The 27320-nt window shown below is 34.5% G+C and overlaps 1 protein-coding gene across 1 annotated transcript in view; it reads right to left on the bottom strand.

Annotated features, from left to right (window-relative positions):
* Nucleotides 1–27320, bottom strand: part of LOC132743895 (kielin/chordin-like protein) — a 146143-nt gene continuing 118823 nt past the window's right edge. Inside the window, exons 32-43 of the mRNA XM_060732489.1 lie at nt 13402–13572; nt 12362–12455; nt 11089–11177; nt 10350–10493; nt 9583–9736; nt 8189–8309; nt 7272–7386; nt 6447–6548; nt 5750–5914; nt 4706–4816; nt 2276–2456; nt 1–1441 (exon numbers count right to left, since the gene is read on the bottom strand). Coding sequence (XP_060588472.1) covers nt 1233–1441; nt 2276–2456; nt 4706–4816; nt 5750–5914; nt 6447–6548; nt 7272–7386; nt 8189–8309; nt 9583–9736; nt 10350–10493; nt 11089–11177; nt 12362–12455; nt 13402–13572 — 1656 coding nt within the window. The 3' untranslated portion in view covers nt 1–1232. The remainder of the gene's footprint in view (nt 1442–2275; nt 2457–4705; nt 4817–5749; nt 5915–6446; nt 6549–7271; nt 7387–8188; nt 8310–9582; nt 9737–10349; nt 10494–11088; nt 11178–12361; nt 12456–13401; nt 13573–27320) is intronic.

Below are 27320 nucleotides of genomic sequence, written 5' to 3'. Positions count from 1 at the left end.
CAAGTATTTTCAAAATCCTTTGATATATGAAAAAGTAATGGACCGAACACAAAATATACCCTATAACAGACTATGTTAATCTTTGACCTCCAAGTGTGACCTTGACCTTGGAAGTAGGTGACAGATTGTTGGGTATGACACATTGTCTCATTGTTGTGAACAATTGCGGCAAGTATTTACAAAATACCTTCAAAGATAAGAAAGTTATAGACCGGACACGACATATACCCTCAAATAGACAATGTTGACCTTGAATGAGCAAGTGCAACCTTGACTATGGAGGTAGGGATCTGGTTGTTGCGCATGACACATCGTCTTATCATAACAAACATTTGTGTCAAGTTATTTAAAATTCTTTTGATAAATGACAAAGTTATGGACTGGACACAAAAGTGTGACGGACGGAAAGGCAGACAGACGGAGCCTATTTCTATATCCCACTTTTTTCTTCGAAGACGGGGACAATAACTGGCAATATTGACCAGAGACTGAGTAATCTTCAAGAAATGGTATTGTGTATGCTTCTAAGAAATACCTGGGACTTAAAATGACATATTTAGTCCCATGAATTACATATCCTCCAGGTGCGTTTGATTGACTTTTCCTTTAGATAAGTGCAGAGGTTACAAAGATAATTAAGAAAAAAAGTCAGTCAAATGCACACACGTTCTAACATCTCTTGTTTATTCGGAAACATATTTTGGACAGACCATGCTTTCTTGAGTGAATCATTTAAAGTATAAATAATGTTGTTTATAGAACAATATGAACAGCTGTCATAGGCCAAAGGCGCTTGAATGATTAAATGCTTAAATCTTGCCTTTTTACCCACCCAAATGCAATTTAAGATGCCTAATTCATCTGTTTGTGAACACCAGTAAGTAAGTTGTTATGTAATGTACATACATGTATTTCATAGCAGTGATGTCAGAAAAAAATCATGAAATGGTATGTTTATATAAACAGAATGCATAATGTCAAGGCACAAATAGGCATCTGAGTCTATTCATTGTATTTTGTAAAAATGAAGACAAATAAACATTATCAGGAGTTGACTGATAAAACAGGGGTCTTTAAGCTTAAAAAAACAGTCAAATACCAACTAGAAACAACACTTATATTATACAAATGACTTGTAAAACAGTCTACCATAATGAAAAAAAACAAAGTTGAAACATATAAACTGAAAAATTAAGATTACCATAACTAAACATACTAGACACAAATTTATACTAAGTTTCAAAATTTGGACAGTCTCTTATGCTAATACATTTTCCCTGATGTACAACTTTGTCAGCTGAGCACTGGCACCCTGCAACACACGGCTTAAAACAATTGGCTGTGAGGTTACCCAGTGGGCTGTTCCAATTATCACATGACCTATGACACACTGGTCCACAATCATCAAACATAAAACCATTTTCTGTTTCACAGTTCATTGCTGAAATGTAACAAAAATATGTTTCTGATAAGTTAAAGATACATTCATTCTCAGTAAAAGCAAAATTATGTTCTGTTCTGTAAGACAGGTTTAATACCTGAGAATGAAAGGGACTTTTAACAACCGAATCTAGAAAAATATGAGAATAAATGAAATTCAAGAAACAAATCTTAACCATTTTACTGCTTGAACAAAAACAGATCAGCCTTTGCCACCAGTAAATCAATTTTCATATATTTTGATATTTAATTCCTTTAAATTCTTTAATGAACTTCTACAAATTAAAAGAATGGGCAAATCCATTACATAAATGGACACAAAGCAATAATGGTTAAACAGATTTCTCTCATTGGCTGTTTCTTATATTGATTTCCAATCGTTTGAATTTTAATTTATATGTTCAAATTCTTAAATAATGCTGTAGTTGCTTTGAGCTAAATTTCAGAGACTTGCTTTGTTTAAGTTTGTCTTAAGGTAGTCTTATTGTAATGCTTTCCCGCCAAAAAAATCTTAACATTGGCCAATATCATAGCTTATCAGTTATTTCCGGGATATTATTTTTTCGAGATCTTAGACATTAAATAATTTACAATCACTCCTCCTTTATCGCTATGTACTAAATTCAGGTTATAAACAGTTAAAAATTATTGAATACCGAAGATTGTGAAAAGTAACGTTACGGAAATGACAGATTTATTATGATACGTACGGTGGCGGATGTTAGAATTTTTTTGGCGGGAAAGCATTACTGTAAGACTACCTTAAATCACAAGCATTTATTTGTTTATGACGATTAATGAAACTATTGTAACGAAATATTTCTATCTCTCTTACCACACAATGAATCTGACCGCCACTGTAACCTCACTCCAGCTTTTGCACACTCTTTAGAATAGGAGGTCAAAATGTCACACAGACAAGCAGACTGGTTTACACAAGCACATAAATCATACACACAAGATGCAAAATACGGATCCAGTCTGACAACACTGTGACAAGGTCGGAAATTTTCCGTCTGCAAGTTCAAAAGAGATTTTGTATAGTTATCTGTATAGATTTATAATAATTTTATTTTAAAAAGTCTAGAAAAAATGTAAGAGAAATAATCACGATAGAAAATAGATATAATTTCTGTAGAGAGATTAAACATCACAGTGGTTATATCTAAAAGTTCAATAGATACATGGTAACTTAAGAAACTAAGACAAGAGCCGGTTAAACCGGGTGATGCTCCCCAAACAGGTTTTGGACACAGAGAGACTTCTTCTTGTTGATATATCTTGCAGCTTTAGAGATATGTCCCTGACAAAGTTCACAGTATAAAAATAAAAAAGGGCAATAACTCTAATACCAGGCAAGACAGAGTTACAGTTTTAATGAGAACTATTCACATACAAAGTTTCTTGTTGATTCCTTTTAAAGTTTTAAAGTTATGTCTCGGACAAAGTTCAAAGTGTAACTAGAAATGTGTCCATAGGACACTGATGCCCCCACACGCCACTGTTCTGTCAATCTTATGACTCTAGGTCAAATATTTTTTGGACTACATGTGCCACAAGTTGAAAACTAAAAATCAACAAAGGGCCATAATTCTGTTAAATTTGGTCGCAGCAAAAAATCCTTCCTTTACTACGATCTACACATTAAGGTTGTTAATCCCTGGAAGTTTAAGCAAAATCTGCCATCCGGTTTAAGAGGAGTTGCGTTCACAAAATTTCTACATAGTATAAAGTGAAAAAATCAACAAAGGGCCATAATTCTGTAAAATTGGGTCGCAGCGAAAATTCCTTCCTTTACTACCATCTACACATTAAGGTTGTTCATCCCTGTAAGTTTAAGCAAAATCTGCCACCCGGTTTAAGAGGAGTTGCGTTCACAAAATTTCTACATAGTATAGAGTGAAAAAATCAACAAAGGGCCATAATTCTGTTAAATTTGGTCGCAGCAAAAATTCCTTCCTTTACTACCATCTACACATTAAGGTTGTTCATCCCTGGAAGTTTAAGCAAAATCTGCCATCCGGTTTAAGAGGAGTTGCATTCACAAAATTTCTACAGTTTAAGAGGAGTTGCATTCACAAAATTTCTACATAGTATATAGTGAAAAAATCAACAAAGGGCCATAATTCTGTAAAATTTGGTCGCAGCAAAAATTCCTTCCTTTACTACCATCTACACATTAAGGTTGTTCATCCCTGTAAGTTTAAGCAAAATCTGCCATCCGGTTTAAAAGGAGTTGCGTTCACAAAATTTCTACATAGTATCTAGTGAAAAAATCAACAAAGGGCCATAATTCTGTTAAATTTGGTCGCAGCAAAAATTCCTTCCTTAACTACCATCTACACATTAAGGTTGTTCATCCCTGTAAGTTTAAGCAAAATCTGCCATCCGGTTTAAGAGGAGTTGCGTTCACAAGATTTCGGGACGTACGGACGGACTGACGAACGGACGGACGGACGGACAAGTGCAACGCTATATGCTCCCACATTGTGGGGGCATAAAAATTAACAAAGGCCAGTAATTCAAACAAAAGGCAAGGCAGAGTTATGGTTCTTTTGCACTGCACTTCTACTCAATGATATCTATCTACCTACAATTTAGTTTCTTGTTGACACCTCTTATAGTTTTAGAGTTATGTCCTGACCAAGATCACAATGTAAACATTAACAAATGGCAATAACTCCAAAATAAGGCAAGGCAGAGTAAAGATTCTTATGCACTGCACTTCTACTTAATGAGATCTGTCTACCTACAAAGTTTGTTGTTGATACCTTTTGTGGTTTCAGAGTTAAGTTCTGGCCAAGAAAAATGGACAGACAGACATCAGGATGGATGGACAAAGTGGTGACTATATGCTCTTCCTTTCAGGAAGCATAATAAAAGTGTCATGAATGTTATCTCTGTGTAGTAAATTTTTGTCTTGCAAAAGGTTGTTGATCTACAGTGGTTGTGCTGAGATTGTTACAACACAAAATCTGTGCTAAAAGGGAGTTATTCATCAAAAGTCTTGATAATATAATATTAAGTAAATAAAATATCAATATATTTCAGAACAAGAAATTTTAAAACAATAATTCAAATATATTACATGATCATATCACATTTGTATCACATGTGTAAATACATTCCATCATTGCTATTGAAAGACTTATAACACATCCCATCAATTTTTAAAGATGGTCTTCTCAGACAGCAAAACACGTCCCCAAAGACTGGTGTCACAGAGAGCCATCCCGTAATTATGGCCTGTATGATCTAGACTTACCCGTATGATTTCACACATGGATGTAGCCTGTCTACGTCTACGGAAACCAGCTGTGACGCAGGGATCTGTATCTGTGGCATCTTCACATCTAGATGTCCTCTGCTCAGATGCCTATATGATATAAAAAGAAAGCAAACATTAGACTGAATACAGGTATCCAAAATTTATTTCCTTGAATTGAAATTTATTCACGATATTTTGGCTTTCATGATGTCATTATTAACTAAGACTATGCTTCTTAAATCACAGATAGATTAACAAAGTACACATTAAAGAAAGTTCGCCCTTACATTATGATAATATAAGGCGGATATTTGTTTGTTTTGAGTGGATATGCTACATATCACATTAACAAGAGGCAAACATGCAATATTTTCATGGGCAGAAAGTGCCAGAGAAATTGTGGGTTTTTTCTCACAGCGATATGTGATTGATAGCATATTCTCAGACACACAAAAATCTTATTATTTTATGCCTTATATGTATAATAACTGCAATGTTGGGCTGTTTTCATTGAATCCTGTGAAAAAGACCTATGCCGTTCAACAGCTATGAGAGCAAAAGTAATTCAAGTTTGTAGTCATTGTGAAGTAATTTTTAAAAGGAATAAAGAGAAAATATTTTCAAATTTAGAGAATCAAGGAAATTAAGACATATGCTTTAAACAGTTTGGCCAGCTATATATTGTGGGTGACATGGATTTTATCACACCAATAAAACCTAGTTTCTCACTTGTTAACATAAAATTAAATAAAATTACACATGAGTTTCATTCTTGAATATGCTGAAATGGCATCATTTTAATGTGGTTTATTCATAAAATGCACCTAAATAGCAACCAACTCATCTGGCACCACCCCCCCCCCCATGTCAGAGGAAATTTCTGGCATGGGAAAAAGTAACAGAAACGCCAGTCTGATATGCAAGATTAACTTATGTCACCTCATCTCTACCATATTAAACTCATATCTCAAATATTTCTTCATGGAGCATAAAAGAAATGATGATTATCACCATTGTTAGCTTCAAATATAATATACTTACCTTCCAACTATTTCCGAACAAAGCTGGTGACCTTGTTATCTCCCCTGATTTGGTTCGTAAATCATCCTGCGGGTAGCCGTTGAAGTTTCCGCACAAACCGCAGGTCTTATGTCTGTATTTACCAGGAACTGATACTTCTGCATAGCTGGTACCATCCCAGATAAACTAACAGATAATATGACAAGATGTAAAGCATATTTGTACCATTAAGTTCTAACAGGTGGTTTACTTCTATTGTAATATGGCCCGTAATACGGGTCAACTCCCTGACAGTCTTCTGACTTACGGGACAATCCCTGATGTCAAAGATGTTAAGGCGTGTTTAAAGCCATGATAACAGATATACCACCAGTAGTCATTTTTAACATGCACAATAACTCAGTCTGACAAGGCAATTCTGGTTTTTCTCTTGAATTTTGATACTTAAATTAAAGCTAAATTTCCAATTACAGTCAAACCTGTGTTAAAAGACCACCTCTGAATAATGACCATCCCATAGAAAGAGGCCACTCTTTGACAAAAATTTATTGATATATACAACAGAGTACACTTGATTAAGACCACTTGTCTATAGAGGCCATGGTTGGTCTATCCTTTGGATGGCCTTTTTTCACAAGACCTGGTTTGACTGTATATTTATTTTCAGTATAACCTAAAATAGTTGAAAGTGTAAACATTTAAACAATAACAACAGTACCTGAATGCCAACTTTTGTATTAACAAAGATATTGGTGTCCTGTCTCTCTATGGCCAGATCTGTACCAACACTGTATGGTAGTGTGACATCCCTTCCATTTACCTACATGAAAAACAGAAAAAATTATGACAACTTGTATTGTTTACAGAAAAATTTATATAATTGATGCTTTTTTAAAGTTTCCACTTGGTAAAAGCAAGAATTATTTCCTAGCTTTTTGTCAAATGCAAGCCTGAATTGCTGTTTTTTATCATTCCTCGATATAAGCGAGCATTGAGCACATAATTGATTACCATGTAAGCGTGTATCATTGACTTGCATCATCTTAATGAAAGTGACTTTCACTGACTTAATTTTACCTGTCAAAAATATGTAGATTTTTCGGCAGAACATGCCTGAAAAGTGTGTTATAATATGGATTATTCATAAGGGCATTCTGTGCATAAAATTACAGAGTTACTATTTAAAAGGCACAATGTACTGGAACAATTACTGAGCAATGAGTGTAAAGTTTCTTGCTCAAACAATAGCTTGCACCTAATGGACCTTGAACTCACGCAGTTAGTGATCCTTGGATAATAAGAATGACATGCTAACCACTAGGCCAATGCTGCCAGTTGATTTTAGGACAATATAACCTGTACAAAGCAGCCCTCTAAAATGCCCTCTTTAGAGCAATCGCCTCTTTACAACAACAGTATCAAGTCCTCCAAAAATAAGACTTTAAAACGAATGCAACCTCTCTAGTCCAACACCTCTCAATAGCAACTAAAATCTTTGTCTCCTGTACAGTGTTGCTCTGTAGGGGTTTTTCTGTATACTTACCAGTACTACATGTTGTTGAAGAAGTTGGACTGTGATTCTACCAGCTAGGATAATTGTAAAATTCTGGGCCCATGATACACCACTCACACCTCTATCGTCATGTTCTACTTCAACACTGTAAAATATAAACTAGAGCTGTAACTTGGACAGAGTGTGAAACTAAGTGCTTGAAAGTAAAATCTGGATAATGTAGAAGTTCAATAAAAGGCTAAAATTCTGTCAAAATCCATGTTAGGATTATGGACCTTGGTATGTGTCCTCATTTAATGCTCTTAAATATGTGTGCAAGTTTCAACCAATTCTCCTCCGTAGTTTTGGAGATACTAGCTTCAGCAGTTTTGGAAATACAAGCTTGAACGGAAAAAAACTAAACAAAAGTGTAATGCCGATGCCAAAGCTGAGTGAGTACAATGCTCTCTGTTCTATGAATAGTCAACCGAATGCATAACTTTTGAAGGTTAGCCTAATGATTAATTTTTGTAAATAAACTTTCAAGCAGTCTATACCATTCCCAGTTAGAGAAAAATCAGTCTTAGTCATAGATCATAAGTGGAAGATTATAGGCACTGTTGTATTTTGATTACAGCTATGGTTCATTATAGGCTCGACATTTCTGCACCATCCAATGGCAGAGTTAGTTGATTTAGCAATCCTTAGAAGATTTAATCTCCAACAGAGTCTCTCCAGTGGCTAGCAGAACCACGGCCAATAAGAGGATATAAAGATAGAAGGGGATCAAGCCCGGACCTCCATGCATAATGTAAGACACAACCAAAACATAAAACTTAATGTTTGGTGCTGAATAATCAAACCTTTCGATTCCCTTTAATGTATATATTCAAAATTTAGAAAAAAGCTGAACAAGTGTTTTAAGGGCACTATTGCTGTTTAGTATCAACACTGAAAAATAACCTTACATAAAGTCCTCTTGTTCACAATCTGTTGCCATTAAATATCGGCATGTTCCCTGGAAATGTAACGTGCTACCGTCAAATGTCCTGTAATGCGGGTCTCCATACACCAAACATGTCCCTGGCTCTGAAAACAGAAAAACAGGCTTTCAAACATAGTATAAATATGCCATATATAATTGAGAATCAGACCATTGGGACACTGGTTATAATACTCTGTAAAAATAATATTTATGTTTGACTTTGGCTTTTCCATAATTTTTAATCAGTGATTCAGATATGATTAAAAACTTGCAGCAGTACTCTAAGCATTATCCAACTTGATAGTGTTGAAATAGAGCACCAATGCCTTTACTAGAAATTTGGCTCATTGGAATACAATTCAAGAGCTGAAGCATTTCTGAAATACCCAGCCATATTCACCTTGAATTTCCTTTTCTACCCTATAGGTGACATATCATCCTCATCATACATACAAGTCTTATTTCCCCTCTTCCTTGCTTCTTACACACATTCAGTCGCAATAAAGAAACATCATGAGTGACAGCATGGCCGAGTGGTTAACACATCAGATTAGTAATCTTATGATCCCTAGCCTCATGGGTTCAAACCCTGTCAGGAGCAAATCCTTGTTTCCTTAATCAAGAAACTTTACACTCATTGCTCAGTACAGGTTGGTTCCAGGAATGGATTCGAAACTGTGTCTGTAAGCTTATAGCTTCCTACACAATCAAACTAAAATAAATTCTGTATAAACCAAACTAACAGCATACTGACCAGCACTACAAATCCTTCATGCTTAGTAAAAACCCAATTGGTGCAGAGTTCAGTCCTGCTACCTACTGCATACAGCTTAAACTACCACAAAACAACCCCTATGGAGCTTTGGCACCAAGAACATGTTACACTGGCAGCTTGGGCCACTGGTAACAATATCTGTTTATACTTCTACATGTAGTTAAAATACTGCATGTTTGTAATGTCACTTTTCATTGGATATATAATTTATATAAACTATATATACATTATTGCTGTCAATTCATGAAACAGATTAAAGAGTCTTGGCTTTATTATAAATTTTTTATAAAGGTTATTGACAGGTTATATGACAGTTTATCAATGGTTGTGTGCATTATAACCTCTCGCCCAGTGACTTTGGTTATATGTGCAAACAACTATTTATTAAGGGCCACATAACATGTCAAAAAATCATTATAACTAATATAATAAAGATTTTTGACAGGTTATATGACCTGATATATTATATAAATGGTGCAAGGGTTATATTGCAAACAACCTTTAAATGATCATAAATTATATTAAATAGTGAAAAAAAATTAAATCCTGACAGGTTGCGCATTTAAAAAACCGGGTACCATATAACTTGGTGAGTTACTTACTAGGTGTACAAACAGGGCAGCAGGAACCAGGAAGTATTGCTGGAATATTGTCTGATCCACAGTCCAGGATGGGACATAGTGTACTGGAACAGTTGACTACTCCATTCATACACTGGCAACTTGTACATTCATCAGTGTTCCATATATCACCTGCCTGGAAATATATCATTTCATTAGTGTTCCATATATCACCTGTCAGGAAATATAACATTTCATAAGTGTTCCATAGATCACCTGCCTGGAAATATAAAATTTCATTAGTGTTCCATATATCATTTGCCTGGAAATGTAACATTTCATTAGTGTTCAATATATCACCTGTCTGGAAATATAACATTTCATCAGTGTTCCATATATCACCTGCCTGGAAATATAACATTTCATTAGTGTTCCATATATCACCTGTCTGGAAATATAACATTTCATTAGTGTTCCATATATCACCTGCCTGGAAATATAACATTTCATTAGTGTTCCATATATCACCTGTCTGGAAATATAACATTTCATTAGTGTTCCATATATCATCTGAAAATATAACCAACATTAATCAGTGTTTCATCAATTGCATAAAATTATAACAATTCATCATTGTTTGTAATTGGGGGTCAAGGCCACTGGTAATGTTGTTTTTCACACTTTTGCTTTTACTGCCTTTTAATGGCTGGTGTGCATTGAAATACATTGACAAATATGCATGTTGAATGAGCATCCATCTCCCTAAGTGATATTCCTGTCTAAACAATTAGGTAAATACTGATCATTACCTGTTTTTCTCCTCCATTATGTACACATCTTCTCTCTCTTTGAATTCTTTCACATCTCGGACAACACTGACCTTGCACAGTAACCTCCCTTTCCCCTGCCAAACATGGAGGACAATATCTGGCCCTGCAGTCTATATTACCTGACTGAAATAAAAAATATATATTTATTTATAACTTTCCAAATTTACATATTTAAAGACAACTAAAGTGTTGAGGCCCTAAGACAAAGTACAGTCAACAAAAAAAGACTCAATATTTACATCTTGATAAAGATACTACAAATTAAAACTTGTTATTTATGTGGTCAAAGGTGACCTATTCTTTGCTTGGATTGATTAAATAGACCTTAAGCTGCTTAATATACCTAGTTTATAAACATTGTAATCAGTCCCTCCACTATGCTTGACATAACAGTGGCAGCTTTCTTCTCTTAGCCATAAATTTCAAAGGTACACAATACTGATAAATTACACCTTGCCTAGTACTGGATGTAACCACTGACCCTGGAATCATACCTTGCAAGTATCATTATGTACATTGTATTTGAGAAGGGAACCATACCTTCCAAGTACCATTATGTACATTGTATTTGAGAAGGGAACCATACCTTCCAAGTACCATTACGTACATGAACATTGTATTTGAGAAGGAAACCATACCTTACGTACATTGTATTTGAGAATGGAACCATACCTTACAAGTACCATTATGTACATTGTATTTGTAAAAGGAACCATACCTTACAAGTACAGGTAATGCACTGGCTGTCAGAAGATACCCATTGCTCCTCGTCCTCATGCTGTCTCTTTGTCTGTGGATCAAAACAACCTGCAACAATTCAATGTTCATTTGTATCTATAGTAATCATAATAATACATTGGTTATATTTAGAGTTTTACTGATTATTCAATAATTGGTTTAACTCTATTTCTTTTTATAGTTGTAGCATTATTTGTCCTTACAAACACGTGGATATTGCAGCATTGTTTTACAGATTTTGCATCAGTACTAATACACCCTCTGATTCACATAAACTAGTTGTAGTTTCATACTTTCTTCACAAAGTAAAACTCAATGTGCTATTTTGTGTATAATATCATATTATGAACTGCTTCCAGGAAAAGTTGCCACTACTTTTTTGTTGGGTTTTACATAGCAACAACACTGTCAAGGTTATTTGGCAACTTTCCAGGTTACTGGTTGAGGCAGCCCTCAGGAGACCCCACATGCATTATTTCAGGCACGAACAGGCACCTGAGAAGAATCATCAAGTTTTGTAAGCTACCTCCAGAGCTTCCTCATATGAAAGAATCCAACTTCACTGGCGGAAATACTAATGGATAACATTCTCAAATGCATCCTTTATAACACCTTTATATGAATCACTAATCAACTTTAGCCGGCAATAACCACTACTTACAATGCATGCACATGATGTATCTTTGAGGTATATATATTATGCACAATTTTCAGACAAAAAATTCAAGATGAACCAGGAACCTTCTGAAAGCTTACTGAATATTTTTTCTTCTTTAATATAATTAATTCTTAGCCTCTTGAGCTTTTGTAATGGACTTGCCCTGTTTTGAATTTTGAAACAGTCCATTTAAGATTTAAGGGACAATATTTAAATGTTGAATTCTGCTTAAGATGGTGCTAGGGGGGCTGGATGGTAGCTTGCACTTTCCGTCCATGTACAGTCTCAATCAAACCAAGCCTGCAACATTTTCAATTTTGTCATTCTGCGAGTTCTTTAGGGATATTATTTTTCTCTATTTTAAGAGATTTCAATTTCGAAATACAAAAATTCAGCTCCCTACTGAACAGTACAGTTTAGATCCTGGTTAGATTGCAGACCTGGCTCTATATTTATAGCAAAAGATATCACAATGCCAAATTTCCTAAACTTGGCAAGGTACTTTTTTCCAAAATGGCTAGGACAAGGTCTGGTAATCTAAGTCTCAGATCCAGCAGGTTAGGGTTTGAGTACATTCATCAACAACAAAACCTACCTGAACATGTGGCACAGCATTGCCCGGCTGCAACAACTGGGTAGTCACAATCCAGTCTCTCACACTGTAGCTGTGAGCATGATACATTACCTCTCTAAAATATACAGCATAGATCATTTATTAAGTAAACAGAGTGTTATGAATATCTTATGGCATTAATAGTTATAATCAGGATTTCTGACCAATGAAAATGCTTCTAATACTGTAAAATCATTATTATTCGTGGGGCACAAATTTTCGTGGGTAGGTCAATCCTCGAATTTAAGAGCCGACGAAATTTTATCCCAGCAAATACTTCTTACCCTGTCTCTGTTCTATATATTACAAACATGTGTCAGCTCTTTTCCGGTCGATTTATGTGAAATGGACGTATTTTACATACATATAATCAGGTTTAGTGACAGATTAAATCCGTTTGCAATATTTAAGAAACTTGAAAGAAAACTCAATTATATGTCCTCAATTTACTGTCACAAATGCCAGTCGCATATACACACTTGATCATTGTAGTTATCTTGATTGTGTTAACAATACTTGACATAATCAAGTAAATATGGGAACCCAGGCAATGCAATAGTTAGCGCTTATAAAAATTGTCAGTTTGCTCTTATTAATTTAAAAAAAGTCTTTGATATTAATGTCGTAAGTACACAAAACTATAAGAATACAATAGCTAAAACAGATTTTTTGTACATTCTTTTGTCGTTTTTAAATGATTCTGTTTAAATGAATTTTAATCTGTATATGTGCGAATGCTATTCCATAAACATAAAAGACGCCACCAACTTTTACTAGATCCACACATACTCATGTTATTTACTCAGATTAATTTATATGAATGTATTCAATTCATCCCTGTAAATTTTACAAGAATTCAGACCAATCTCAGACGGACTTCGTCCGAAAAACAAGCTATGGCACTCAGTCTGTGTTAGTTTCAACATAATTATATAAATAATAGAATTTCTTTTTTTATAGTTACCCAACAAAACATTATAATAGCAATATTCTATGACAAAACAATGACAAAAATGACTTACATCACACCTGCACTGTGTACAGGGATCGTCTAACAGACTAAATGATGATTGGTCGATCTGGAATTGACCTTGGTATAGGCAAGTCTCACATATAGGGCAGCAACCATCACTGTCTGCAGCATGGGTACAATATACTGGACACTTTCTGTTGGAACACTCAACATTACCTCCCTTAAAAGACAGTTTTAGAAAGACAATCAATTTGTTACTTTACTTCTGGTACAACATTTGTTATTTCTTTTATATAATGCTAGGTAATTATCAAGCCAATATTGGTCTTTGTCAATAATTACTTTGTCAAAAATTATGTCCAAGAACTAATACCAGCTCCATTGCTGATTGTGTACCACTAACTAACCAACTGCACTTTTCTAAGATGAGTTGATATCAGCAAAAATCGATCTTGGCCTGAGTTTTGATATTACAACAATAATATGCTAAATATAAACACAATCACTGAAAACCTTCAAACATTATGATGCTGAAACCAACTGTCTTCAGGCGGACATATAGCATGGGACAGAATTTAGATAAGGGGGGCCATTTCTTTTGTTATTTTCTTTTGCTTTATTAAGGGTCATTGGCCCTTTATTCTGCTGGAACTGGTTGAACTCTATGGTTCTCTTTTATTCTGTTAACAGTTAGATGGCCCCGGCTATCCCACCCTAGTGGGGACAGCCAAACTGATTGATGGAATCACAGCGCCATATCATAATATGTCCCGAAGATCTTGAACAAATAAAAAAAGCAAAACCAACCGGGGTTTCCACATAAGGTTGCTATTTTTCATTACCAAGTTTTATTATAAAACCTCATTCCAAACTGTAGTTATTGTCCGTAAACCAAAAAGGAGACCAACCGACTGACCGACAAACTGACTCCAATATACCACCCCTAAACTTCCTTTGTGGGGGTATAACATTCAACAGACACAGCAAATTTGTAGTCTAATTCTCTTTAAACACGAGTTGAAAAAAAATCAATTATTTATACATTTTATGATTACATGTATATCAAACAAGTTTTTCTTTATGTAAAGTCAATTAAATCAATAAAACCCTGTCTCGAAACCTTCAGAAAACATTTATACATACATTTATACAGAAAATTGCATGTACTCAAATAAATCAAATTTTAAGCAAAGAGATTTATCAATGTATAAGAGAAGTAATATAATGTGAGACAAAACCTTGAATTAACATAACAAAATGTCTACGTATATCAACCCACTGATAAAAACTTTAAATTTAAAATATAATTTTTGAAATGTTTAAAACGCAATACTAGCTCCAGATCAATAATGTCATGAATGAAATATCAATATTGATAATGAATAAACTGCATTTGTAAAAGGCAATAGAAAATATATAAGTTATTGTGTATAACATGGGACTACAATGTATGTATTATTGACTTTCTTAACGATTCCTATGTCTGCATTGAATTTAATTGATAAATTTAATAACTAATATTTCATTTGAAGCAGAACAAACTCAACTATCATTACATTTTTATTGAATGAGGACAAATATTTTCAACTTCAACGTATGCAAGACTGCACATGACAAAATACTGGGAGTACATCTGTTATAAGAGTTGCTTCATGAAGTTCTATAATACAGTTACAGAAAAAAATGGATGGATTTCAATTAGATCATGTTGGTGTTGCCATAGTTACTGCTTTTGTAATGTTTGTGACATGGTATGTGACTCAATATCTTAATAGTAAAACAACAATATCTAAATCAACACAAACCATAAACAAAACGGGAATGAAAAAGGTTGCTGAAACACAAACAAAAAAGGTTGCAGAAACACAAACAAACAAAGTTATAGCAGTTGAAGAAACACAGGCAAGGGAAGTAACAACAAACTGTGCTCAAACTGAAACTATGAGGTTTACAGAAGGGCTGACAAATTACGGTGACAAGAAAGTGGACCTTCGTGAGAAATTTGATAAATTTTGTGAAATTTGTGAGGCAAACATAGGAAATGAAGCTGTGGGATTTTGTAAAATATGTGAAAAGTTTATGTGTTTAAACTGCTGTAAACACCATGAGAAAATTCCACTGTCACAAAGTCATATGTTGTTAGGAAAAGAGGAGTTTACAGAAGTAAGAAATAAAAAGAAACTGTTTGAGAAAAGTTTTGTTCTTTTTGACAATTACTGTTTTCACAAATGTGATCTGAACAAGAATCATACTGAATGTTGGAAATATGACCACAATATTCAACTACTCTGTTTGGCACAAAATCTTGATGATATGTGGAATTCAATAGGATGTTTTGCTAAGCTGTATAAGGGCAGTCAAATTGTTTACACTCATAAACTAATGTTGCTGTGGCAGGACAATAAATCCAGAGAGATAAAGGATAGGAGTATGCTGTCAGAAAGTTACATACCTGGAGGCATTTGCACATTCAAAAATACTTCTCAGAAAAGTTTTGGATGGTACTTCACAATTCCTGATCAACAAAAGATATATAGATATGCCGAATATGCAGACCAAACTGATGTAGAAATTCTTCGTACCTGTGGTAAATGCTATGGAATAGCAGTTTTCAATGAAGGTCTCGCTATATCACTTAATATACCTACAAAATATTCACTTCCAGAGTGGCAAGTACAGTTTATATCTTATGATGGTACTGTACGCAAACAAATATGTCTTGACGATGAAGGGGTACCATTGTTCCAGGAACCGAAACATCTCACATCCAATGATGCTGAAGATATCTTATTTGTCTCTGACCAGGGAAATCATTTGGTTATTGCTTTGGACATTAAAGGCTATACACTCTTCAAATACACGCATGATTCAATTAGAACCCCTCGTGGAATAACCTGCGATGATGAAGGAAACATTTATGTTGCTAGTGAAAACAAAGTTGTACAAATAGATCAACATGGTACAAAGTCTAGAGTTATTCTGAACACTAAAGATGAACAGTCTAACCTGGTGATTGATGTATGTTATAACAAGTTTACCAGTGAACTTGGTGTTCTTAGCCAGTCTTCTGAAGTGACTATTTTAAAACCTTTACCTTGAACAATTTTCTACACAGAAGTCAAAAACAGTAGATCATTTATACATGCCTTAGTACCAACGTAATTGCTTTTAATAACCATTTCTCTATGAAACATTCAAAATCATAGCCTATTTTAGACAGAAATATAGTCCATCTATGGAGAAGAATTATTTAGGACTTTGATCTCATGCTCATCCATTATGTAAAAATTTTGTTTGTTGAATCCTTGTATGTAAATTTATACAATGTCATACATGTTAATATTGCTTTTTTAAAGTGGCATGCTTCTACATCAATAAAATAATTCTTCAGACACTTATCTATATTTGAGTTTACATCTTATATGAAAGTTTAGCTATCACTATCAAATTTACTATTTTCATTATCAACATGATATTTTGCCACAAATGATGTAAGAGAAATTTCTGTATATCTTATGTTGCAGTTATTTTTTGGGGATATTAAATGTTCTTTTCTTATTAAATGAAATAGAATCAGAATAAATCTTAATAATAATTAAATATCATACAAATGGCGATTCTTTTTTTTTTTAAAAATGGAGACAACTTTAAAAAAACTATAACAGATATCAGGTACCCAACCATGATAAAGTTTAATCTGAGAGCCTGTTTGTCATCTGGAATGTTTGCAAATGAATAAATTAAATTAATTATTAATACATGAATATCATCACACTTTTGTGTGAATTTTCATGTTCTTATTTTATATGGACATGAAATAGTTTTGATACATAAGAGGATGCATTTGAAATATGTAACCTCCCTTGCAATTTCCCCTCCCCCCTTTGCTTTGAATAAGTAACTGATACAAAAATTGTAGTTATTGTATTATGATTTGAAAGTGAAAGTATGATTTGTAAATAAAATTCCATTTTCCTTAAATGTTGTTGTTGTTTGTAAATAGTATTGAGGAAAATGAAAACCAAACAACTTTTAATGAACGTAAAGTGCCATAAAAAACATTAAGTCATTATGACATCATTACAACTGTTGTGATCATAAAAATCATTGGCTCTGTCAAGATAAGATAGATTTATTTTGGCATTAGGCATACACATGGTAATATAAAAACATGAAGTGAAACATAACATATCACAACATGAGCACAGTCACCAAGACATGCACAACAACACCAGTGATAACACCAACAAGAACAATCTGTAATCACATGTGTTACCTGATGATTGCCAAATATGTAGTTGTATTGAAGTGGTGACTGACCAGTTTGTTCCCTATATGTAGAAGCTATTTTGTAGCAAGTTGTTGCTACTGTGTACATTAACAGGCCAAAACGCTTTTATAAATTCAAGGGAAATAACTTGACTTAAAATCAGTCAGCTTGAAAACCCATTAATTATGCACAAGTACTTAAGGTATTGATCAATCCTGTATAGATTCGTAGTATAAGAGAAATAGTCTAGACAAAACTTTAAAAAGAAAAGAAATTAAAAGGCCATAACTCTGACAACTAGAACTGCCACTGTCTTGGCTTGAATACCCCCGCATACCACTTTATCAGAATCAACAGTGGCCACTTAGAGCTCAAGGACAACCTCCCTGCCGAATCTGAGGTTACTAAGCCAGTGCATTGCTAAGTTAAGTATTCTACATGCTTCAAATGTGAAAATGTCAAAATCAATACACTGCGGACAAGCATTCTTAAGCATTTGAGCAACCAAGCTTATTATAGTAAAACATCCCTGTGACTTGACCTTTGACACAGTCACCTAAAAATCAAAAGGGGTCATGTACTAGTCATAAACAACCTCAATACTAAATATGAAGTCTGTTGACCTTGACCTTTGACCCAGCAACTTCAAAATCAATAGGGGTCACCTTACGGTCATGATCAACCTCCATGCCATATATGAAGGCTGTTGGTCAAAGGAATCTTAAGTTATTGACAGAACAATCTTGTTTTAGTCAAGGCCCCTGTGACGTTGAACTTTGACCTGGTAACCTCAAAAGAAATAGGGGTCATCTACTTATCAAGACCAATCTCAATACAAAATATGAAGACTGTGGGTCTAAAGAATCTTAAGTTATTGGGCCGACAAGCTTTTTTAGTCAAGGCCTGTGACCTAGACCGTTGACCCAGTGACCTCAAAATCAATAGGGGTCATCTAATGGTCATGGTCAACCTCCATCCATATGAAAACTGTGGGTCAAAGGAATCTTAAGTTATTGAGCGGACAAGCTTTTATAAGTCAAGACACTGTGACCTTGACCTTGGACCTGGTGACCTCGTAATCTATAGGGATCATCTACTAATCATGACCAATATAAATACAAAATATGAAGACTGTTGGTCAAAGTAATCTGAAGTTATAGGGCGGACAAGGAAAACCCGACGGACGTCAGACGGCCAAGGGAGGTGACGTGCAGACGGACAAGCTGATTCCAGTATACCCCCCCCCCCTTTACAACTTCGTTTTGCGGGGGTATAAAAATAACAGAGCTGAAAAATGTTGATGATATGCAGAAATAAACTTGGTACTGATCATTTCTGTAAAGTTTGGATGAAATTGCAGCAGTCATTTTGTTAGAAGTAGTCCGAACAAGTTCTGTGCCTGATGCAAAGACAGATGAACAGACAGACAACAAAGAAGTGATCTTTATAAGTGGTGGCTACTTTGCAGCATGTATCAGCTACCCTTCTGTGTAGCCGGCAAAAAATCATTAACATAAAAATGCCTTTTCATTCAATTTTTTTGTATCATACGCAAGTGCTTCAGCTATCAATCAATCCTGTAAAAATTCATTGGAATCGCATCACTGGTATTGTACATGTTGTATAAGTAAAGGTGTAAAAAATCTATTTTTATCACCTGTAACCCAATGACCTTGACCCAAGTTATATCAAGTGCATCCCAGACCTAGAATCCTGATATTGTCCTCTACCTACATGTGGTACTAAAAGTAAACCCCATGAAAAAATTCTGTATTTTAATAAAAAAGGTATTTCCTGATGTTGCAAAGAGGGACTGTCTATATTTCTTTCTGAAGCAAAAATGTCATAATATGAACATTTTATAGTAATATTGCCATTATTTTTTTTTATCTATTTCATGTATTTGTAGACAGATTTTGAAATATGAGTACAACAATAAATTTTTACTTCTCTTCTGTAATAAGCTGTGGTCATGAAATAGTTTTGATATAATAATATTATGAGAGGATGTATTTAAAATGTGTTTACCTGCCTTGATGATTGCATTTTTCTTGTGCTGTAAATTAAGTCATTGATATTAAAAAAAAACTTCCAAATTAATAGACTTTTTGACAATTACAGTAAGAAATGATAATTGTTTGTCTATCTATAATTATTACTGTATAAAGTTTTAAATAGATCTACAATATATTTACATTTGTTTTAACCTCATCACCTACATATAAGATAACCTTCAATTTAGCAAAATAATTTGAAATGTGATTTGTAAATAAATTTCAAATTTCTTTAATTGTTGTTGTTATTTAGAAAAATGTAAAAACAAATAATGTGACCTGCTAATGTATGTTATAATAAGTTTACCAGTGAACTCGGTGTTCTCAGCCAGTCTTCTGAAATTACTATTCTAAAACCTTTACCTTGAACAATCCCACAATCAATAGAAGACTACCGAATATGGACAATCATCCTTTCAAGATTGAATATTGTGGGCCAAATGGAACTTAACCCTTTCCCCCCATGAGCATATTGTGAAAAATGGCCATTTTCACTGAAAAGCCTCCTCTTACAAGTTCAAACTGCTATGAAACTATGAAAAATGCTTTAATACTAATCAAACTTGGCACAAATGTTGACTGGACCATTGCCTTTATAACGACATGCTCAGTCTTAACTTTCCTGTTACCATGGCAACGAGGGGACATCTCAAAATTGCCAAAAATCACTATTTTGCCTCGATTTTTTCCATCAAAATTTATTTCAAAGTGCTGCAACTTCTCAAGGGATTGAGATAGAGTCAAAGGCTTTTCAGCGTTGATTACACGTTACCTTATGATCGACCTGGGGTCATTTTAAGCCTCTCACAAGTCAAAAATTTTCTTTGCGATGAGGGGGACTTCGCTCCCCTTCAAACCCCCCGAACAGAAGGGAGCACATCCCCCTTCTGGCAACCCCCTGATTTATCATTTGAATGGAGGCGGCGCCGAAAAAGTGCTCACTTTTTTGAGCAACCTTTCTCAAACGAAAATGTGGGCCAAATGGAACTTAAGTTATGCTCCGGAAACTGTTTTAAGTTTTAAGGTCATAGTGACCTTGACCTTTGACCTTGTGACCCCGAAATCGATAGGGCTCTTCTTCCCGATATGGACAATCATCCTATGAAGTTTGAACAATGTGGGCCAAATGAAACATAAGTTATGCTCCGGAAACTGTTTTCAGTTTAAAGGTAATAGTGACATTGACCTTTGACCTTGTGACTCCAAAATCAATAAGATTCTTCTAACTAATATGGACAATCATCCTATCAAGTTTGAATATTGTAGGCCATATAGAACTTAAGTTATGCTCCGGAAACTGTTTTCAGTTTTAAGGATATAGTGACCTTGACCTTTGACCTTGTGACCCCAAAATCAATAGGGCTCTTCTACTGAAAATGGACAATCATCCTATGAAGTTTGAATATTGTGGGCCAAATGGAACTTAAGTTATGCTCCGGAAACTGTTTTTAGTTTTAAGGTAATAGTGACCTTGACCTTTGACCTTGTGACCCCAAAATCAATAGGGGTCTTTTACCCAATATGGACAATCATCCTATGAAGTTTGAATATTGTGGGCCAAATAGAACTTAAAGTATGCTCCGGAAACTGTTTTCAGTTTTAAGGTAAAAGTGACCTTGACCTTTGACCTTGTAACCTCAAAATCAATAGGGGTCTTCTACCCAATATGTATAATCATCCTATGAAGGTTGAATATTGTGGGCCAAATGGAACTTAAGTTATGCTCCGGAAACCAAACTTCTAACGGAAGGACGGAAGGGCAGACGGACGGACGAAGGATGCCAGGGGGTATAAAATAAGTTGCCCGAAATTCTTTCGGCCATATAATAATGACATCATTATAACTTATGTGATCATAAAAATCATTGACACTGTCAAGATAAGATAGATTTATTTTGGCATTAGGCACACACATGGTAATATAAAAACATGTAGTGTAACATAACATATCACAACATGAGCACACTACAACACCAGTGGTTACACAAACAAGAGCAATCTGTAATAACATGTGTTACCTGATAATTGCCAAATAAGTAGTTGTACTGAAGTGGTGACTGTCCAGTTTGTTCCCAATATAGTGCAGCTATTTTTGTAGCAAGTTGTAGCTACTGTGTAGCAGGAGACACAAAAATCATTAACAGGCCAAAATGCTTTTATAAATTCAAGGGACATAACTTGACATACAAGCAATTATCATAGTATTGCAAGCAATCCATAAGTCCCCTACCGGTAAGAACCCCAGCAACATTCTCATTCATTCAATTATACCATTGAATGAATGAATGACATCAATGAACTTAAATCTTTTGAGTTCTAAGTTTGTCTATATCATAGTGATGTGTTAGTTTCCCTGCCAAGTAAGGAAATTATAATGATTATACAATAGATAATCAAAGGGTCCAATTTTCTCAGGATGAAGAAGTATGACATATGTTTAAACTTTGCTCTCTTTTAAATAAATTTGTTGAAAAAAATCTTGTCATTTTATTATGATGTGGGAGGTTGAAGTAAATCCTAAAAGAAATGAAGGAGTTGGGAGTGAAAAATACCAATTTCTCAAAAAAGTTCAAGGGGGGCATAATTCTGAAAATGTCTTGCTAGAGTATTGAACTTTCTCACATATGTTGAGCGATAATAAGAAACATACATATGAAGTTTGAAGCAGATACATTAAGAAATAAAGAAGTTATTTAAAAAAACAACAACATTTTTTTCATGAAAATTCTATGTTCAAGGGAAGTAATTCTGGTAATTTTTGTGCTAGAGTGTAAACCTTGTCACATATGATGTGGTTGATGACCAGAAACTAATATTTAAAGTTGTAAGTAAATACCTTAAGAAATAAAGAAGTTATAGTGATAAAGCGTAAAAACTGGAATCAGAAATCTTGAAATTCAGTGTATTTGTTGCCAAGGCAACCAGAATTTTCAATATAGGAAGAAAAGAAAAAAATGTGCATAATTTCCAGACTGCCATCTACCCATATTTCAAGTTTCATAAAAATATTTTCAGTATTTTTTACGTTATCACTGGATGCAGTTTATGTGTTAAATTTGCCATATTTTCAGTCTATTTGTTGCCATAGCAACCAGAATTTTCAACATAGGAAGAACAGAAAAAGACATGCATAATCTCCATACTGCCATCTATCCATATATCAAGATTCATAAAAATATTTTCAGTACTTTTTAAGCTGTCGCGGGATCCAGTTTTGTGGACGGACGGACTGGCGGACTGACAGACGGACGACTTGGAGGACAATGGGTAACAGTAAATTCTCTTTGATCCTATTCATTCTGTTTTTACTTGTGTGTCTTTTTTTTAAGCCTTGTGTGACTAAAAATGGTCAAAAAGATCAAAGGAAAAGTCACATAAGTACCTTTTTGGGAGTACGGACAGACTGACGGACAGACGGATGGAGGGTAAACCTAAAGTCCCATCCGGTTAAACCGGTAGAGGACTAAAAATCAGTCAGCTTGAAAAACCATTAATTATGCACAAATACTTGAAATATTGATCAATCCTGTAAAGTTTCACTCAATTTACGCAGGTAGTATAAGAGAAGAAGTCTAGACAAAACTTTTATTTGCACAAACTATTTTTTTCATTCTAAGTTCAAAGCCATTCACATATTCAATGTTCACACACAAACCATTTTTATACAAAGTTCAAGGCCATGAAACTATCAAATGTTAACCTTGTGCAAATTGCATATAACGAGATAATGACTACATGCATTTCCACAAAAGTCAGAGTGCGGAAACTGAAAATTAAATTTTTTTTTCAACGTTCAAGAGAGGTATTTTTTATTTTGTCCAAAACCAACGAACCATGACCAAATTAAAACTTGGCCTGCTTATTCCTAAGATGTATCAATATTTGAAGTTGAATGGGGAGATTATGAATGGAAAATAAACATTTCTCTTTTTTTTCAAAGTTCCAGACGGATAACTCTGTCAGAAATCATCAAATCATGACCAAATTCCAACTTGACCATAGTATTCCTATGACATATCCATATAATAACTTTGAGTTGAATATGTATAACTGTTGGGGAGATTATGAACGGAAACTGAACATTTACCTCTTTATTTTTTTCAAAGTTAAAGGGGCATAACTCTGCCAAAATCATTGAACCATGAACAAATTTGAACTTGACCTACACCTTTCTATGGCATATCCATCTTAAATTTCAGTTGAATGTGGAAATAATTAAGGGAAACTGAAAAGTTCTTCTTTTTAAAGTTAAAATCATCAAACCATGACCAAAATTGAACTTGATATGTGCATTCCTTTGATATATCCATATGTCAAATTTGAGTTGAATGTGTACAACTGTTGGGGAGATAATAAAACATACACTTTATCTTAAATCAATATTTAGTTTTTGTCTGCATAAAAAATGCTACTGATATAACTTAAAATATAACCTTCAAATGTTTAAAATAGTTGTAAGATAATAACTCCAGATCAATAAAACAAGGAACAGAATATCAAATTACAGGTGAAAGTTCTATATAAAACTAGAACTATCACTAAATGTGATTAATACCCCCACAAGTCTGCTTCGGAAATGAGGATGTTACTAGTAACAGAATACCTTGTAAAAGAATTGAAACATAGAGTTATGGTTGTGGGCAATTAAAGATAATTGTGGTTCATGTATGTTGCATTTCCTTTCAATGTGGTTGGCCATTGATGAAGTTTAATTGAATTACTCTGTAATAAGTCCAGAAAGACAAAGAAAAAGAACAAAGGGCAATAACTCTATAAATACTGAAGATAGAGTTATAGTTCTTGTGCACTGCACTTCCTCTTATTGTGCTTGACCATTGTATGAAGTTGTTTTGGATTCCAACCAGTACGTTTTAAGTTATGCTCCGGACAAGGAAAAGTATCAAAGGGCAGTAACTCTGTATTTTGTCAAAATGGAGTTATGGCTCTTGTGCATTGCACTTCCTTTTAATGTCCTTGACAACTGTATGAAGTTGTACTGAATTCCAAACAGTATTTTTCAAGTTATGCTCTGGACAAGGAAAAGTAACAAAGGGCAATAACTCTGTAATTAGTCAAGATGAAGTTATGGTTCTTGTGCACTGCACTTCCCCTTATTGTGCTTGACCATTGAATGAAGTTGTTTTGAATTCCAAACTGTAGTTTTCAAGTCATGCTCTGGACAAGGAAAAGTAACAAAGGGCAGTAACTCTGTAATTAGTCAAGATGGAGTTATGGTTCTTATGCACTGCACTTCCTCTCAATGTGCTTGACCATTGTATGAAGTTATAATGAATTCCAACAATAAGTTTTCCAGTTATGGTCCAGACAAAAGAAAGCAATGGAAAAGTAACAAAGGGCAATAACTCTGTAATTAGTCAAGATGGAGTTATGGTTCTTGTGCACTGCACTTCCCCTTATTGTGCTTGACCATTGTATGAAGTTGTTTTGAATTCCAACCAGTAGTTTTAAAGTCATGCTCTGGACAAGGAAAAGAAACAAAGGGCAGTAACTCTGTAATAAGTCAAAATGGAGTTATGGTTCTTGTGCACTGCACTTCCTCTCAATGTGCTGGACCATTGTATGAAGTTATAATGAATTCCAACAATTAGTCTTCAAGTTATGGTCCGGACAAAAGAAAGCAATGGAAAAGTAATAAAGGGCAATAACTCTGTAATTACTTTAGATAGAGTTATGGTTCTTATGCACTGCACTTCCTCTCAATGTGCTTGACCATTGTATGTAGTTATATTGAATTCCAACCATTAGTCTTCAAGTTATGGTCCGGACAAAAAAAAGAAGGCAATGGAAAAGCAACAAAGGGCAATAACTCTGTAATTACTTTACAAAGAGTTATGGTTCTTGTGCACTGCACTTACCCTTATTGTGTTTGACAATTGTATGAAGTTGTTTTGAATTCCAACCAATAGTTTTCAAGTTATGCCACGGACAAGGAAAAGTAATAAAGGGCAATAACTATGTAATTAGTCAAGATAGAGTTATGTTTCTTTCACACTGCACTTCCTCTCAATGTGCTTGACCATTGTATGTAGTTATATTGAATTCCAACCATTAGTCTTCAAGTTATGCTCCGGACAAGGAAAATGCAACGGACAAAAAAAAAAGCAATGGAAAAGCAACAAAGGGCAATAACTCTGTAATTACTTTAGATAGAGTTATGGTTCTTGTGCACTGCACTTCCCCTTATTGTGTTTGACAATTGTATGAAGTTGTTTTGAATTCCAACCAGTAGTTTTCAAGTTATGCCCCGGACAAGGAAAAGTAACAAAGGGCAATAACTCTGTAATTAGTCATGATAGAGTTATGGTTCTTGTGCACTGCACTTCCTCTCAATGTGCTTGACCATTGTATGTAGTTATATTGAATTCCAACCATTAGTTTTCAAGTTATGCTCCGGACAAGGAAAATGCAACGGACGTCTGGACCGACCGACCGACCGACCGACCGCCCGACCGACCGACCGACCACCGGGTGACTCCTATATACCCCCCCAAACTTCGTTTTTGGGGGTATAATTACAGAAGTATTAAAAAGGCAACCGGAAATTTTTGAGTGTATATGTATTGTGCAAAAATAAAGAAATCAAAATGGATAAAGGTCTGTTTGATCAAGTTGGAATTACCTTTCTTATTGCTAATATAATCATTATAATGCTTGTAACATGGTGTGTGACTAGGTACATTGGATGTTACACCAAAGTGGGTAAATTAATACATATAATGAAACTCGAAGTAATGAAAAAAGTGTCAGAAATTAAGAATGGCCCAGTAACAACAAGTTGCGCTCAAACTGAAACTATGAGGTTTACAGAGCGGCTGACAAATTATGGTGACAAGAAAGTGGACCTTCAGGATAAATTTGACAAATTTTGTGAAATTTGTGAGGCAAACATAGGAATTGAAGCTGTTGGGTTTTGTAAAATGTGTGAAAAGTTTATGTGTTTAAACTGCTGTAAACACCATGAGAAAATTCCACTTCTGTAAAGCCATGTGCTGTTAGGAAAAGACAAGTTCAAAGGACTGAGAAATGAAAGGAAACTATTTGACAAAAGCTATGCTGTTTTTGACAATTACTGTTTTCAGGAATATATTTATTATGAAACTTATTACCCAAATTACTGATGTAAAAAAGAGGAGAAATATGACTCCAATAATCAACTTCTCTGTTTAGCACAAAATATAGATGATGTTTGGAATTCAATAGGATGTTTGGTCCAGAAAATACAAAAAGGTTATGAACTTATGTTGCTGTGGAAGGATAATAAATCCGAAGAGATGTGTATTCTGTCAGGAAGCCACATACCTGCAGGCATTTGCTCATTCAAAAATGCTTCTCAGAAAAGTTTTGGATGGTACTTCACCATTCCTGATCAACAAAAGATATATAAATATGCAGACAAAACTGATGAAGAATTTGTTTGTACCTGTGGTAAATGCTATGGAATAGCAGTTTTCAATGAAGGTCTCGCTATATCACTTAATATACCTACCAAAATTATATTCATTTCCAGAGTGGCGAATACAGTTTATATCTTATGATGGTACTGTACGCAAACAAATATGTTTTGACAATGAAGGGGGACCATTGTTCCAGGAACCGAAACATCTGACATCTAATGATGCCCAA

This window comes from Ruditapes philippinarum, unplaced genomic scaffold (assembly GCF_026571515.1).
Source record: "Ruditapes philippinarum isolate M1 unplaced genomic scaffold, ASM2657151v2 ctg53_1_1_1_1, whole genome shotgun sequence".
In the NCBI taxonomy this organism is placed as follows: Eukaryota; Metazoa; Mollusca; class Bivalvia; order Venerida; family Veneridae; genus Ruditapes; species Ruditapes philippinarum.
Note: the sequence above shows the minus strand (reverse complement) of the source record. Positions and strands in the feature narration are given on the sequence as shown.